The following is a 14,962-nucleotide window of genomic DNA, read 5'->3' as shown; positions in this document are numbered from 1 at the left end:
GTGTTTAATCGGACCACACTGAGTAAAAAAAAAACTTTAAATGTACAAAATGTAAATGTGTACCTTATTTCTACAAAGATAAAGAGAGACTCAAGAGTTTTATTGTCATGTGCACAGAAGAGACAGCAGTTACACTGTACAATGAAATTCCTACTTTGTTTGTCCTCCGAACGTCAATTATGAGTTGTTTCAGAGTGGACCCTACCTGTGAATCCATGTTGGGACCCTAGTTGTTTTGAGAGTCCCCTACACCTTTTTCAACACCTGGGTTGTTGCAGATGGTCGAACTAGCCTGTCATATTGTGACAGCCAGATCTCAGTTCTGCTCTATCCCTGTTCTGTTGACTTTTTCCATTGCAGGCTGCAGATGTTTTTGTGTTTTACATTTGGTACTTTGTTTCTGTTATTTTGGCCATGACTTTTATTTGTGCTTGTCCACTTCTGTTTGTAGCTTTTTCTACCTTGATCAACGATCCTTTACTTGGTTTAATTTTTAATCTTGTAGATGTGGGGCTTCATCTTGCACTTTCAAAAGCAAGGCATGACCCGTACTGTTACGCTGTCACAGAAAAATCTAGCATAGAGCAACGGTCCCCAACCTTTTTTGCACCACGGACCGGTTTCTCCACCTGGGGGTGATATGAGATGATAAACACCTGCGTGTTGGAAATGGAAGCAATGTTTCCTTGCTTATGTAGCGATCTCTAATTATTTATTCTTTCTGTGGCAATAAATGACCGGTAAACCGGTACCGGTCCGCGGCCAGGTGGTTGGGGACCACTGGCATAGAGGAATGGACTTGAACTCTCCAGATTGTAGAGTGAATGCTTTTCTTTTCATTTTTATTTAAAACCTTTAAAATATAAAAACTATAAAACGTTTTATATACAAAGAAAAATTTACAAAGAAAAAAGTAACTAAGGCAGCAACATTTGTTCTTTTTTATTTGAAAGCAGATGTGTTAGTGTTAGAATAAGGGAACATATACATAAACTAAATGTATGCAAATGTTACTTTTATTGTACAGCTGAAATGATCAGATTTTTCAATTAAAAGTTGGCTGGACTATTTTTGGAGGAATCTAATTTACCAGAGTATCTAGCTTATAAAGCTTAGATTTATAGGAAAGACAGAAAAGGCATTCTTCTCACCAAGAGACCAGGGACAGGTATACTGTCTTGAAGCGGTTTTCTTTTTGTGTGGTACTCAGGAACCCCCCAAACCTAATAGTTTTGAAATGTGTAATATTTACCATCCCTGTATTTTCTCGGGTCTTAAGTTTAGCAGTGTGTTTGATCTTAGTAATGCCTCTTGTGTTATTTCTAAGATCCATATTTTTTAATTACAGCTAGAGTCTGTCAGTCATGTAAGCAAAGTGGATGTACTTAACTGTTAGTCTAACGTTAAAAATAGATTGCAGTGAAAGGTTTTGTGTTTGTGTAATTAGATACTAGATAATTAAATCAATTTTAGGGATTGTTTATCTTGAATTAGCAATCTTGTTCTACATTATACGTTAATGACTATGACCACTGTCATGAGCTGTTGGAGTAGCATTCATGATAAGTGTTCTGTGTGTTAATCAGCCAACCAGACAGTGTGCAGTGAAAGTATACAGAAACACTTAGCTTGCAGTTTTTTTGGCTGTTGAATCTTGCTTATAGTAGTTGATTATTACATTAAGTCCTTTTTTTACAGCTAGACATGTGTTTGACCTACATGCAAATGGAAAGTTCTGCAACCTGTTAGAAGAGTTAGACCAGCACACATTTAAAATTTGGGGACTTGGGTTTAATCCTTCCCTCTGGTAATTTACTGTGTGTCTGACTTGTTCGTCCTGTGTTTTTTTTTTTCCAGATTCCTTTTTTTTTTTCTACTCATGTGAGTTGGTGAGTGGTTGAGTAAAGTGTCATGCTAAATTGGCCCTCTGTCCAGGGTGTATTCCTTCCTTTTGTTTAGAGTTTCTAGGGGTCCTGGACCCAATGCTACCCTGATGATTTCAAAGTAATCATTGAAGATGAATGAATTGAGTTCTGGATAGAATCATAACACAACCTAAATGAATAGAGTTCTAAAGCCTGTAAACAGAGTGTCTGTGGATAGAATCAGCACACATTATAAAGGAAGAAATCTTCTGTAAAAAAGAGCAGTTTGTATGTGTTGCCAATAAATAAAGGGAAAATAGAAGAAGACGTCTAGGAAAAGTCTGCAGGCCACAAACCACTTTTGTTTGTATTTTATTTTCATGTAGTAGCAGCGTTTAAACCATTTTATACTGAGACACCGTAAACATTACATAATAATATTTAATTTTTGCGTATGGTTTAGGAAGATGCATGTAATTTCTGTTCCAGTGGACTTATTCGCTCTGTTTGGTAGACCCTTGATCTCTGGAGCAGACTCTGCGTCATTACCATGTTTGTGTCACCATGCTTCCATGACTCTGTGTTTATGCTTATGTGAGCCAGAGTTAATGAGTGTGCAAAGTGAGTTAACAGTCTTCTACAAGCATGTACTTAAGCTCAGCTTTGGGTTTTGCCTACTCACTGATCTTAAATTTACTTTTATTTAGCTTTTCTATTTCTATTGCCTTCCAACTTTACTATAAAGCTGGCTATATCATATATGCTTTAGTTTAAGATATTATTAAAATGCAATTTTTTTAATGGGATAGCCTGTATCATCAAAGTCTTGTGCTGAAAATAAGTCTACATAAATAAGATTAGGAATCATTGTCCAAGGATTGCTTCATAAGGTCATAAGTATCGTTTTTTTGTCAGTTTTACTGTCAGTTGGGTGGCATGGTGGCTCGGTGGGTAGCACTGTCACCTCACAACAAGAAGGTCCTGGGTTTGATTCCCAGGTAGAGAGGTCCGGGTTCTTTTTGTGTTGAGTTTGCATGTTCTCCCAGTGTCTGTGTGGGTTTCCTCCGGTTTCATCCCACAGTCCAAAAACATGCAGTCAGGTTAATTGGAGACACTGAATTGCGCTGTAGGTGAATGGGTGTGTGTATGTGTGGGTGTGTATGTGTATGTGTGTCTGCCTTGCGATGGACTGGTGCCCCGTCCAGGGTGTTACTGTGTGCCTTGCGCCCATTGAAAAGCTGGGATCGGCTCCCCCCTGCGACCCTGATTAAATAAGCAGTTAAGAAAGTGAGTGAGTGACAATGAAAGACTTGAACTGATAAATCTTCTGTAACCAGTAATTATCTGTCCTTTAATGAATGTAACCAAAGTGTAAAACATGTTAAAATCCTAAAAAATCAATAAATATACTGTCAGTTATACTGTCACTATATCAGTAGGCTCCTCTTTTGGCAAACCTGCTTATTTCTGGTGCCATGATGTTTTATACTGCTGTGGGATGCCAGCATACTTTTATCTTTTCATGGGAACCTGCCTGAGGTCGAAGCTCTTTCACGATAGAACCCCACTGGGAGAGCAAATTGCCCCAGAGGTGGGGTTTTGTCTTTTATTCCAGAGTGGACCCTGTCTGTGAATCCATGTTGTGGCCCGGGTTGTACTACTGGGTTGTTGCAGATGGTCGAAGTAGCCTGTCATGTTATAACAACCAGATCTCAGTTCTGCTCTATTCCTGTTCTGTCTACTTTCTCCATTGCGGGCTGTAGATGTTTTTGTGTTTTTCATTTGGTACTTTGTTTCCATTATTTGGCCATAGCTGTTATTTGTGCCTGTCTACTTTTGTTTGTAACTTTTTAGTCACAGTATTGTTATACCTTTGTTAAGCATCCTGCACTTGGGTTTATTTTCAATCTTGTAGATGTGGGGCTTCATCTTGCGCTCCCTGTTACACCGTCACAAAAAATATGGGGTAGAGGAGTGGACTTGAAACCTCCAGATGATCAAGCTAATTATTTTTTTTATTGTGTTGCTTCAAAACCTTCCAAACTTAGAATTTTTGAACATTCAGTGTATTACCAATATCAGCAATGTTTGTAAATTATTGCTGGCTCACAAATAAACATCCATCATTCTGTGCTGGTGTCTGATTGGTCGGCTGGGTGCCATCTAGCAGGCATAATTGGCAGTGCCTGCAGAGAGGTATGACCGGAATAAGTGGGCGGGTGAGTGGCCGCCCTGACTGGCGGATAGAGGTGCCTGTACAGAGTGCATGGGTGGAAAGGGGTTCTCTTGAGGGCTGTGCAAAGAGATTAAAAGCTAGCATCTGCCATCACTTAATAATTTCTATTTCTTTCAATCTATAAATCTGTTCTCAGATCTCAGTGACCAGTTGCTAGAGGTGGTTGGCTTGGAAGGGGCAATCGAGATGGGCCAGATCTACACAGGTCTCAAGAGTGCCGGTCGACGTCTTGCCCAGTGTGCCAGTGTCACCATCAGGTCAGTGTCAAACACACATCCAACCAAACAAACACTCCACAGTGTGGTAAACATCTCACCACCTCAAATATGAACCCTCTCCTCTTTGGCAGTCACCATGGGCCTCTCTGCCTGCTCATTCACCCAGACAGAAGTGGCCCTTGCTCTCCTCTACACCCATGCTGACAAAAGAGCTGGTCTCTTTCTGCTGAGCACTTCAGCCAATACACTTTGACCTTTCACCTTGCACCACTTCACTTAGCCAGGCAGCTTGCTCCAGCATGGCCTGATGAATAATAATGTTTGTAACGTGTCTGTGCACACACTGCATGTTTGTCCTGGCTTTTTCTAATTAACTGCTGGACAAATAAGTCTTGGAAATGATTCCTGCATCTGAGGCAGGTCATAAGGTTAGGGGCTAGTGCATTACCCTGCTACAGTTAGCATTAATAATGAACTGCACTGAGAGGAGAGGTTCATCCAAATGCTTTTAACAGCTGAACATTTAATAAACTGTTCTAGATTAAAACATTTGTAAATATAAATAATAATAATAATAAAATACACATTTGAACCGTTATAAATATTTTGTATATACCAAAATAAGAGGTATATAATTATTAAGTTATATACCTGAATCTGTTTCTGCAACTGGTTACATTGATGTGACTGGAATAGAGCAAGTTAGTTTAGTGTAGCCTAGTGGTTAAGGTACTGGGCTAGTAATCAGAAGGTTGCTGGTTCAAGCCCCACCACTGCCAGGTTGCTGCTGTTGAGCCCTTAAGCAAAGCCCTTAACCCTTAACTGTGCAGACTGTGTACTGAAACTGTAAAATATGTTGCTGTAAATAAAGGTGTCTGCTCAATGTCATAAATGTAAAAAATAAATCATTTAAAAAAAAAAAAAGTAATTATTTTTGCTCAAAACTCAGTAAACTAAGGAAAAGAAACAGTGCCCATACTTATGCATAGAACATTTTTCTTCAAGAATGCACAAACAAAATGCTTGTGACTGAATTAGTTAGGTTCCAAAGCATAAAAATCAGTTTAACAATGATTTAAAATCAACCTAATTGTAAAATAATCAAGTCCAATGGACAAGTAGTATAAAACAAAGAGCATATATTAGAAAAGTAGACCAGTTTACTGATTCACAGCAGAATAGATTTGGGTGTGTTCAACAGGATGCATAATAATATGCATAATCCAATATATGATCGAATGTATGTGGGCACCTGACCATGAGGTTGCTGGACATCCCATTCCAAAACCATGGGCATTGTTATTAAGTTTGCCCCCTTCTTTGCAACTGTTACAGCCTCAACTCTTCTGGAAAGGCTTTTTTGACATGAAGTTGAAAGCATATGCAAATATGTTAGAGGCTTTGTTCAGGGGCCCTATATATATATATATGTGTGTGTGTGTGTGTGTGTGTGTGTGTATATATATATATATATATATATATACACACACACACATACACACACATCTGCCAGGGTGCTGCTGTTGGGCCCATGAGCAAGGCCCTTAACCCTCTATTTCTGTGGATAAAAGCGTCTGCTAAATGCCAAAAATGTAAATTTAAGTGTAATGTTCTATAATTAGATCACAGAAAAACAAAGTAAAAAGTATCAGCAGTTTACAAGTAGCGCTTTGCTCTGGGCAACCCCATGTGGAGCTTTTATATTAAAGAAAAAATTATATTTTGGTTTTTTTTTTTAATGTAATAAAGTGACTATATCAAAAACTGCTCGTGTATGAATCCTAGACTGAATTAAATATTTCATTTTTCCTTCTAAATACTTGTGTTCTTTATAGCCAAACCCTCTTTTATCATTTGCATCTCCCCAGCAATACTGCATCAGTATAAAGAAAGGCAGCTGAAAAGGCTAAACTAACTCTGTGAAGGAGTGTGTGTATATACATTGGTAGGGGTGTTGAATCGTGCATGTGTGTTGAGTTTAGTTAAACTGGGGCCCGGTGTGGGAAAGGATCGGTGGGAACAAAGAAAGTACTGTGTGGAATCGCTGTTACAGAGGAGCGTCGTGCCCATGTGCTGCCTCTAACCTGACCTCTGACTCTCTCTCTACCTCTCTGCTCCTTTTCTCATCCTCTTCTCTCCTTCTTCCATGGTCTCTTCTTTTTTCTCTCCTTCTCTCAGGACATCCAGACTGCTACCTATGCAGATTGATGGGGAGCCCTGGATGCAGCCTCCCTGCACGGTGAGGTCACTTTACTCTCTGTTTACCATTTTACTCTCATGTACATGCAAATAAGTGTCACCCTGCTCTTTTACACATTATAGCTTACTACATTGTTTATATCTTCAGGAATTTCAAATTGTTATAGAGGAATGTGCAATACAAATAGTTAGAGTTCTTTAATCAACAAAGTTTTAAATAAATATTCTAAATTATTTAAAGAACTACATTTCAGTGAGTGCCGGTTTACAAATGCATTTGACATTTCGCTTATGACATCAGAAACCAGAGGTCTAGTTTCACCCTGCTGAATTTAAAGTTGATTTTGCAAACCCTTCTAAACTTAATCAAGTTTAAGACATAAATGCTTCACTCTCACTTCCCGGCCCTAAAATAATTGTAATTGTGTAAAACAACACCTAAAACAGATCATTGTCAACAATGCAATTATATAAATTGCTTTTGCACTGTATAGTAACATCATATGTTGTAAAGTGGTACCTTGAAACTTGACGTCAGTTGGTTCTGGAAGTGGCGTTGAGTTTAAAAGGAGTTGAGTTTCAGGGTATTTTTGAACTATATGGAACTGCATATATTTTAGGCTAATGTAAAATAATGGGGTTGTTTTGACACTTAAACACTAAAAATAACACAAATATAATATGAAAAACACTGAAATACAATTGAAAACAAAATTTAATAAAACCTGCACTACCTTTACTTCTTTACTGTTTCCTTATGCTTCTTAATCGTGGAGATGCTTGATCTTGGAGTACTGTATTCATTACCGAGCTCAGTAATTCACATGAGAAGCGGCAAAATTGATTTTGCACGGGCTGTGCTGTTCTTTCTTATGGAGTGTGGCGGTGCACAAAACTTAACATAAGACTTATTGTACTAAAACAACGAGCGAGGAATTGTATTAGTAAAGAGAACTTATGAGCAGTAATAATTAAGAGAGGTTTATTGTTCCTATGTTGTTCTTTTAATATATTAAGTCACATCAAGTTTTTTTTTTTTTTTTTTACAATGAGTGTTTTAGACTCTGAAAAGTTGATTCTCACAATTTCTCAGAACTTCAAGTTCTAACACAAGTTTAAAAGTGAAACAGTGAGGAAAATCCAGCTAAACACAGATACATGTGGAGCTTTCAGAGTGAATCTGATGGTTATTCCACACAAATGCAGATTCATCTCATATTTGCACTTTGATGATGTATTACCGCACCACTCAAGCCAAGCACTGAACAAAGCGGCTGTTCATTGTTAATTTGAAGTTAAATAATTTTCTTTTTTTTTTAAACGGAACATGTCGAGTTTAAAGGAAACGTCGAGTTTAAGGGTTCAAATCTCACCACAAAGTGTGTTGAGTTTCAAAGATTTTGAGTTTAAATGACGTCGAGTTACAAGGTACCACTGTATTTGCTTTTCAATCCTTGATATATGCATGTATAATCACATTCCTTAAACATGATGAGTAGTTTCCTTTAACTGCTGAGCAGTTTGTTAGTTATGCACATCTAATTTTTAAATGTGGAACATTTTAGAATCTGATTGTTATAGCGTCTTTAGTGGTGTTGCTACACAGCGGTTCAGAATAACATAATGATTAATGCTATCTTGTAACAATGTTCGAATTTAAATGCTTTTAAATTACCATCACATGACGAAGCTAATGATTTATAATAGATTTTTTTTTTAAATATGTAGAGAAATTTGCTGATATAGCGACAGTGTCTTTCTAGATTGTTACTAAGAGTCGAGTGTGTGAATGTAATCAATATGGATCTCAAAATTTAGTAATATATAATTATTGTTTTACTTTATATTTATTACTGTATATATTTTTCTTTATTGTTCATTGATTTTAAGTGTGTAATGGTTCGTATGATCATAATCAGAGTCATATGTCTTGCTGGATGTATGATATTTTTATGTCAAATAGCATTTGGCCTAATATTAAAATAATCCTAATGCGTAGGTGCTTAAATAGCTAATATGATTAAAAAGAGACACTAGACGTCTGAATGGTAGCTTTGGTATTAATCTGACTAGTGCTGTTACATAAAATTCGAACTGATTTTGGCAGATCTGTGCCATTCAAGCCAGACTAAATGTTCTTGTGAGTGTATATTCATAAAGACCTCAGTCCCTTTTCTGCACAGCCAGGCATCTCAGCAAGCTCACTGTTAATTAAAACACTGTCATGTCACACCCCACCACTGACTGATTATGTTATTAAAGACTGGCGAATGTTCTTACAGAAGTCCATCTGCACATAGTAGCTACACTAAGTCCTCTGCTAAGTATGATCCCGACTCCATACCCAGTTCTTAGTCTTCTCTTATTTTTCCAGCTGTGAGAAGATAAAGCTCTCAGTCAGTTGTGTTATTTCAGTTTCAAGGCCAGCACACTCACATTCTGAAATCTGAGTCCATATACTGGGTTCAAAATGGATAATGAGCAATGAGCTAATGCAGTTAGAGAGCTGAACCTGGGCCCTGGTATAGCAGTGTTGCCTAGAAAGAGTTTTAGATGAGTTATTTCCCATACATGTAGTATAGTGTGGGGGAAGGGCGCTAATACCACATTTTTTTGAAAATATATACATTTTATTACTAGTTCATGAGGTATTAATTGGACCTGAATTATTGTCCTTATTTAGAATTTTCTAGGTGTTTTATACAGATATTTGACATTTTATGCCGAATGCAAGAGATTATACCTACTGTTTAATTCTGATTCTGATTCTGTTTATACTGTAATACAGATAGAAGAACTGTACACTGTAATCTGTCACTATTTTTCCTACGTCTAATCTACTGGATCAAACCAATTTATTTATCTTAACTTCCCATCTTACAGTGACTAAATTCATCGTTAATTGTGTAACTACAAACATCCTTGCAAAATATACAGTACAGGCCAAAAGTTTGGACACACCAGCCAAAAGTTTGGACACACCTTCTCTTCAATGTTTTTTCTTGATTATTTTTATTTTCTACATTGTAGATTAATACTGAAGACATCCAAACTATGAAGAATTATGTAGTGAACCAAAAAGTGTTAAACAAACCAGAATATGTTTTATATTTTACCAACTCTACCTCTGCACAACCCAACTGATGGTCTCAAACACATTAAAAAAGTAACAAATTCCAAAAATTCACTCTAGACAAGGCACAAACATTCATTGAAAACCATTCCAGGTGGAAACCTAATAAAGCTGGTTGAGAAAATTTCAAAGAGTGTGCAAATCTGTCATTAAAGCAAAAGATGGCTACTTAAAACATATTCTGGTTTGTTTAACACTTTTTTGTTTACTACATAATTCCATATGTGTTCCTTCATAGTTTGGATGTCTTTAGTATTAATCTACAATGTAGAAAATTTAAAAAAAATTAAGAAAAACCACAGGAATGAGAAGGTGTGTCCAAACTTTTGGCCTGTACTGTATATTTTGTGCCTAAAATTTCTACACTCTCACTCACTGTCTTAACCGCTTATCCAATTAGTGTCGCGGGGGGGGGGGGGGGGGGTGAGCCTATCCCAGCTTTTCAATGGGCGCAAGGCACACAGTAACACCCTGGAAGGGGCGCCTGTCCATCGCAGGGCAGACACACATACACACACACATACACACGCCCATTCTCCTATAGGGCAATTCAGTGTCTCCAATTAACCTGACTGCATGTTTTTGGACTGTCGGAGGAAACCCACGCAGACACGAGGAGAACATGTAAACTTCACACTGAATTATATTTAGATAGAAATGGTTACCGTAGGGATTTAGGCTGTGTTGCTCACGTCTGAAGTTCTGAGGTGCATCAACATGTACTTTATATATGAACAGTATGTATAAGGAATTTAGAATGTATTACGACTCATTGACAATGTGTACACTTTGTGTTGTGGGTTTGATTTTGAATTATTATAATTTCCATTTTACCCATCATGTTATTACCCATAATAATAAAAGTAAAAACATATTTTTTAGAGTTTTTTAGAAAATGCATTACAAATAAAAAAGGAAAATCTATTATTCACAAAAGTATTTAGATCTTTATTAGATACTGTGTAGAAGCCCTCTTGGCAGCAATTATAGCTGCAAATCTTCTTGGATACATTTCTACAATATTTGCACAGCTGGATTTGGGCAGTTTATCACATTCTTTATGGCAGATTTTTTGAACTTCCATCAGATTGAAGTGAACTGAAATCTTCAGGTCTCTCCATATATGTTTGATGGGCTTTAAGTCTGGGCTTTGGTTGGGTCGTTCAGTGATTTTCTCCAAAGCCAGACCAGTGTATATGCCATGTTGAAAGCTGCACTGTTGCTACATCTGAGTTTGCTTGTATTTGAAGGAGGTTTTCTTCAGCCAGGTGATAAGTAGTGCCTGTTATGCACTAGACAAAAGAGTTCAGTTTTTATATCATCAGGCCAGATAATTTTTACAAGCTGTTTAGCAAACACCAAGGTGGCTGTCATATGCATTTTACTCAACAGTGTGGCTTTCGTCTTGCCACTCTGCCATAAAGGCCTGATTTAAAAAGGGTTGCAGATTGTTATCCCGTACAACAGTTTCATCTCTGCCCAGGACTGTTAAAGCTCTTTTAAAATTTCCCAGTTGGTCATTTCATCATTGGTGGCCAAGTTTGTTGAGGCTACTGTGGTCCTAGAACACCCATCCCTGCTTGAAAAGACTAAGCCTTTGGTGGATGCTCCTTTATACTCAATTGAAATGTTTTCTTTGTACTTGTATCAGTTAAATAAGAGTTTAACCAATTTAACTAATGTTTTTATTGTATTTTTAGAAAGTGTCCCAACTTTCTGGAAATTGGGTTTGTTTATATGTGAGACTAAGAGAAAAAGAGAGATATTAGACTAGAAAAAATTTACTTGGCAAATGTATACTATAGAATGTTCTTTAACACCAAGCAGAAATTATTCTACAGCTAGGTTCTCTATGTACATATGGTGAGTAATATAAAATGTATGATCAAAAAATGATCAATCTACCTCTGCAATGAAATTATTTTACACATTATAAAATGTGGCATCTGTGTAATTCATTACATACACATGAACAAACGTCTTATCCTTGTTCTCTTTGTTGTTCACAGGTACAAATTACACACAAGAATCAAGTGCCAATGTTGCTTGGCCCCCCACAGAAAAAACCTTTCTTCTACTTCAAGAATCGCAACAGAAGTCGGGACTAATGGAATCACACTCTTCCTGCCACGATAGCACCCACATTTACCAAGTTCACCATTCTGGACATCTGTGGGATGAACTAGTACACCAGGACATCTCTTCTGAGATGAACAAAAAACTCTTATCTTAATCTTGCATGGACCAAGGACTCTAAGTAGCCCAACATTTAGAGGCTACAGTGACTGATCGAGCCAATCTAGTATCTTGACCAGTTCCTGTGTATTTTAGTCTTAATTTAATATTCCTATAAAAGGCTCTCTAGCCTGTAATCTTCGACCCATTCCTATCAGGATCAGGACCAGCAGTCTGCTGACTTTGTATTTGTATCATACTGTGCTCTCTCACCGTATGAGTAGCTTCATCAGTCTTAGACCACGTGAAGAAAAAACGAAGGAGCAGAAGAAAAGGAAATTGTAAAGAATATATGAAAAACCTTCTGAATGTCTTTAGAAAGTCACCAGATGACTTTGGGACAGCGAGATAAAAAGTGATAAGGGCGGGTAGAGAAAATCAACCTGGTATGAAAGTAAGAATGGGTGGTGCAGGACAAACTATCCTCCTGAAGGATTCTGCTGAATAATATATCAGTGCATGCAAAGCACTCTATCTGGTGCATCTGCAAAGTACACACCACTACTGAGAAGATGAACCAGCACGCTCATCAATCATGCAGTGGGTGTTTATAGGCAGTGTGCTGATGGAAGAGGCATGAGTAGGCTAACAGGGTGAGAGATGTACACCTACAGCAGTACTGTTTGCTTCTGACCTATCTGGTGTCCAGTTCCAGTCAATGTCAGTTTTATAACAGATATACTGTTTCCACACATACACTTCTGTTTTTTTATTTTTATACACTGATCAGCCATAACATTAAAACCACCTCCTTGTTTCTGCACTCACTGTCCATTTTATCAGCTCCACTTACCATATAGAAGCACTTTGTAGTTCTACCATTACTGACTGTAGTCCATCTGGTTCTCTACATGCTTTGTTAGCCCCCTTTCATGATGTTCTTCAATGGTCAGGACTCTCCCAGGACCACTTCAGAGCAGGTATTAATTAGGTGGTGGATCATTCTCAGCACTGCAGTGACACTGACATAGTGGTATTGTGTTAGTGTGTGTTGTGGTAGGAGTGTCTTATAGAGTGGACAGTGAGTGGACACTGTATTTAAAAACTCCAGCAGCGCTTCTGTGTCTGATCCACTCATACCAGCACAACACACACTAACACACCACCACCATGTCAGTGTCACTGCAGTGCTGAGAATCATCCACCATTTAAATAATACCTGCTCTGTGGTGGTCCTATGGGGGTCCTGACCATTGAAGAACAGGGTGAAAGCAGGCTAAAAAAGTATGTAAAGAAACAGATGGACTACAGTCAGTAATTGTAGAACTACAAAGTGCTTGTATATGGTAAGGGAAGCTAATAAAATGGACAGTGAGTGTAGAAACAAGGAGGTGGTTTTAATGTTATGGTTGATCAGTGTAAGCCTTAATACAAAACAATTAACAAACTAGATACTTTAAACAGTGGTTTTCATACATTTTGGACCAATAATCATCCCCAGATACAGAAACACATGGAAGCCTGTATTTTATGTGAGGTTTTACTTATTTAACTGTGCTGTTCTATCTCGTAGCATTTTTGACACTTGATAACACTGCCAGTGTCTTGAGATTGAGAAACAGTGCGAGTATGCTATCTGTGTAGCCTTCACACTACTTTTATCAAAATAAAAATATATTAAAAAAAATTTAATCTAAAACAGATTATGTAAATGACATTTTAATATTTTACATAGATTTTAAATGACTTGCAATTCAGTGAATGCAGCTTTTTACTATGTTTGGTAGCACCACCTGGGGAGCTTCAGGTCTCAGGTGTTGTGCACAGAACAGCAGGTTTGTTGTTTCTTAGGATTTTTAATGTCATGTTCTACATCAAGATGATATCGAACACAGTCTTGGACAATTTAGTGTCTCCAGTTCACCTCACTTGCACATCTTTGCACTGTGGGAGGAAACCGGAGCACCCGGAGGAAACCCACACGGACACGGGGAGAACATGCAAACTCCACACAGAAAGGACCCGGACCGCCCCGCCTGGGGATCGAACCCAGGTCCTTCTTGCTGTGAGGTGATAGTGCTACCCACTTAGCCACCGTGCCGCCCAAGAGCAGCAGGAATTAAAATAAAAAGAAATAAATCCGCAATGACCATGCCCTTCCATAAACAAGGCCAGAATTTCAGGTTAGTATTTGGACCAAGTGTGTAAACACCCCTAGTCTACAATGAAGCCAGCTATGATGGTCATTTCAATCCCAGTTTAGGTAAGTTCAATTATTTAGCAACTTGTTAGTAATTTACAGATGAAAGGTCAGTGTGTTTTATTGCTAGTCAGGCTGTTTAGACATATACACTGCCCTATGGTCCTTGTTTTGTCAGCGTAACCCTGTAGGGGGATCTGATTCACCTTGGCATTGAAGACATCTAAATATAACCCCTCTATTTCAGGCAGTATCATTCATATGAAACGCTATACCTAATTACACCATCAGATCATAATTTCAAGTCTCAGGACAGGTGTTAAAACATAAATCCTTCATGTGTGAAAATTATAAGTTGCTGTGTTTATATCAATGTCAAATCTTAAAATCAAATCTTATGTTCTGATGGCTGGACACCAAATATGCTATGAAGTAAACTAGCCAATAGAGATGATTGTTAGACTAAATATGCCCGCCATAATGCAGCAGTTGTATATTCTGAGAGCCGTGTGTGCATGAAAGTGTTTAACTCTGTAACTTGTAGATTAGTGTATTATAAAATCAGAGACTAGTAGTCATAGCTTATGGGTGACATGATTGACATAAACAAATGTCCCTGATAGGAATACGCACCCTGTGATAGTCATTTAGATCGGCACTGTGTAGAACAAGTGCACTATTACCTGTAAGTTCACTGTGCAAGAAACTAAAATCAGATTAGTTTTAAATCTTGAGAATTTACCTTAAATGTTGATTCTAGATCAGTACTGATTGTACAGGAGAGGCTGAATGGTTTTAGAGCTCTCTCTCTCTCTCTCTCTCTCTCTCTCTCGCTCTCTCTCTCTCCAAAGAGGCAGACTGGTTTGCTTTGCCTCACATTCCCTTTAAAGAACACCAAATCATAGATGCAGTATCAAGGTCCTACAGAGAACAACC

General features: G+C 37.8%; 1 protein-coding gene across 3 annotated transcripts in view; it reads left to right on the top strand.

Annotated features, from left to right (window-relative positions):
* The window catches only part of LOC134323869 (diacylglycerol kinase beta), a 144,129-nt gene extending 132,182 nt beyond the window's left edge, over nucleotides 1-11,947 (top strand). For all 3 annotated transcript variants that reach the window (XM_063005430.1, XM_063005431.1, XM_063005429.1), the window contains 3 exons: nucleotides 4,238-4,358; nucleotides 6,498-6,558; nucleotides 11,661-11,947. In XM_063005430.1, the coding sequence (XP_062861500.1) occupies nucleotides 4,238-4,358; nucleotides 6,498-6,558; nucleotides 11,661-11,759 (281 nt within the window). In that variant the 3' untranslated portion in view covers nucleotides 11,760-11,947. The remainder of the gene's footprint in view (nucleotides 1-4,237; nucleotides 4,359-6,497; nucleotides 6,559-11,660) is intronic.
* Nucleotides 11,948-14,962: the final 3,015 nt, after the last annotated feature.

This window comes from Trichomycterus rosablanca, chromosome 12 (assembly GCF_030014385.1).
Source record: "Trichomycterus rosablanca isolate fTriRos1 chromosome 12, fTriRos1.hap1, whole genome shotgun sequence".
NCBI classification, from domain to species: Eukaryota; Metazoa; Chordata; class Actinopteri; order Siluriformes; family Trichomycteridae; genus Trichomycterus; species Trichomycterus rosablanca.
Note: the sequence above shows the minus strand (reverse complement) of the source record. Positions and strands in the feature narration are given on the sequence as shown.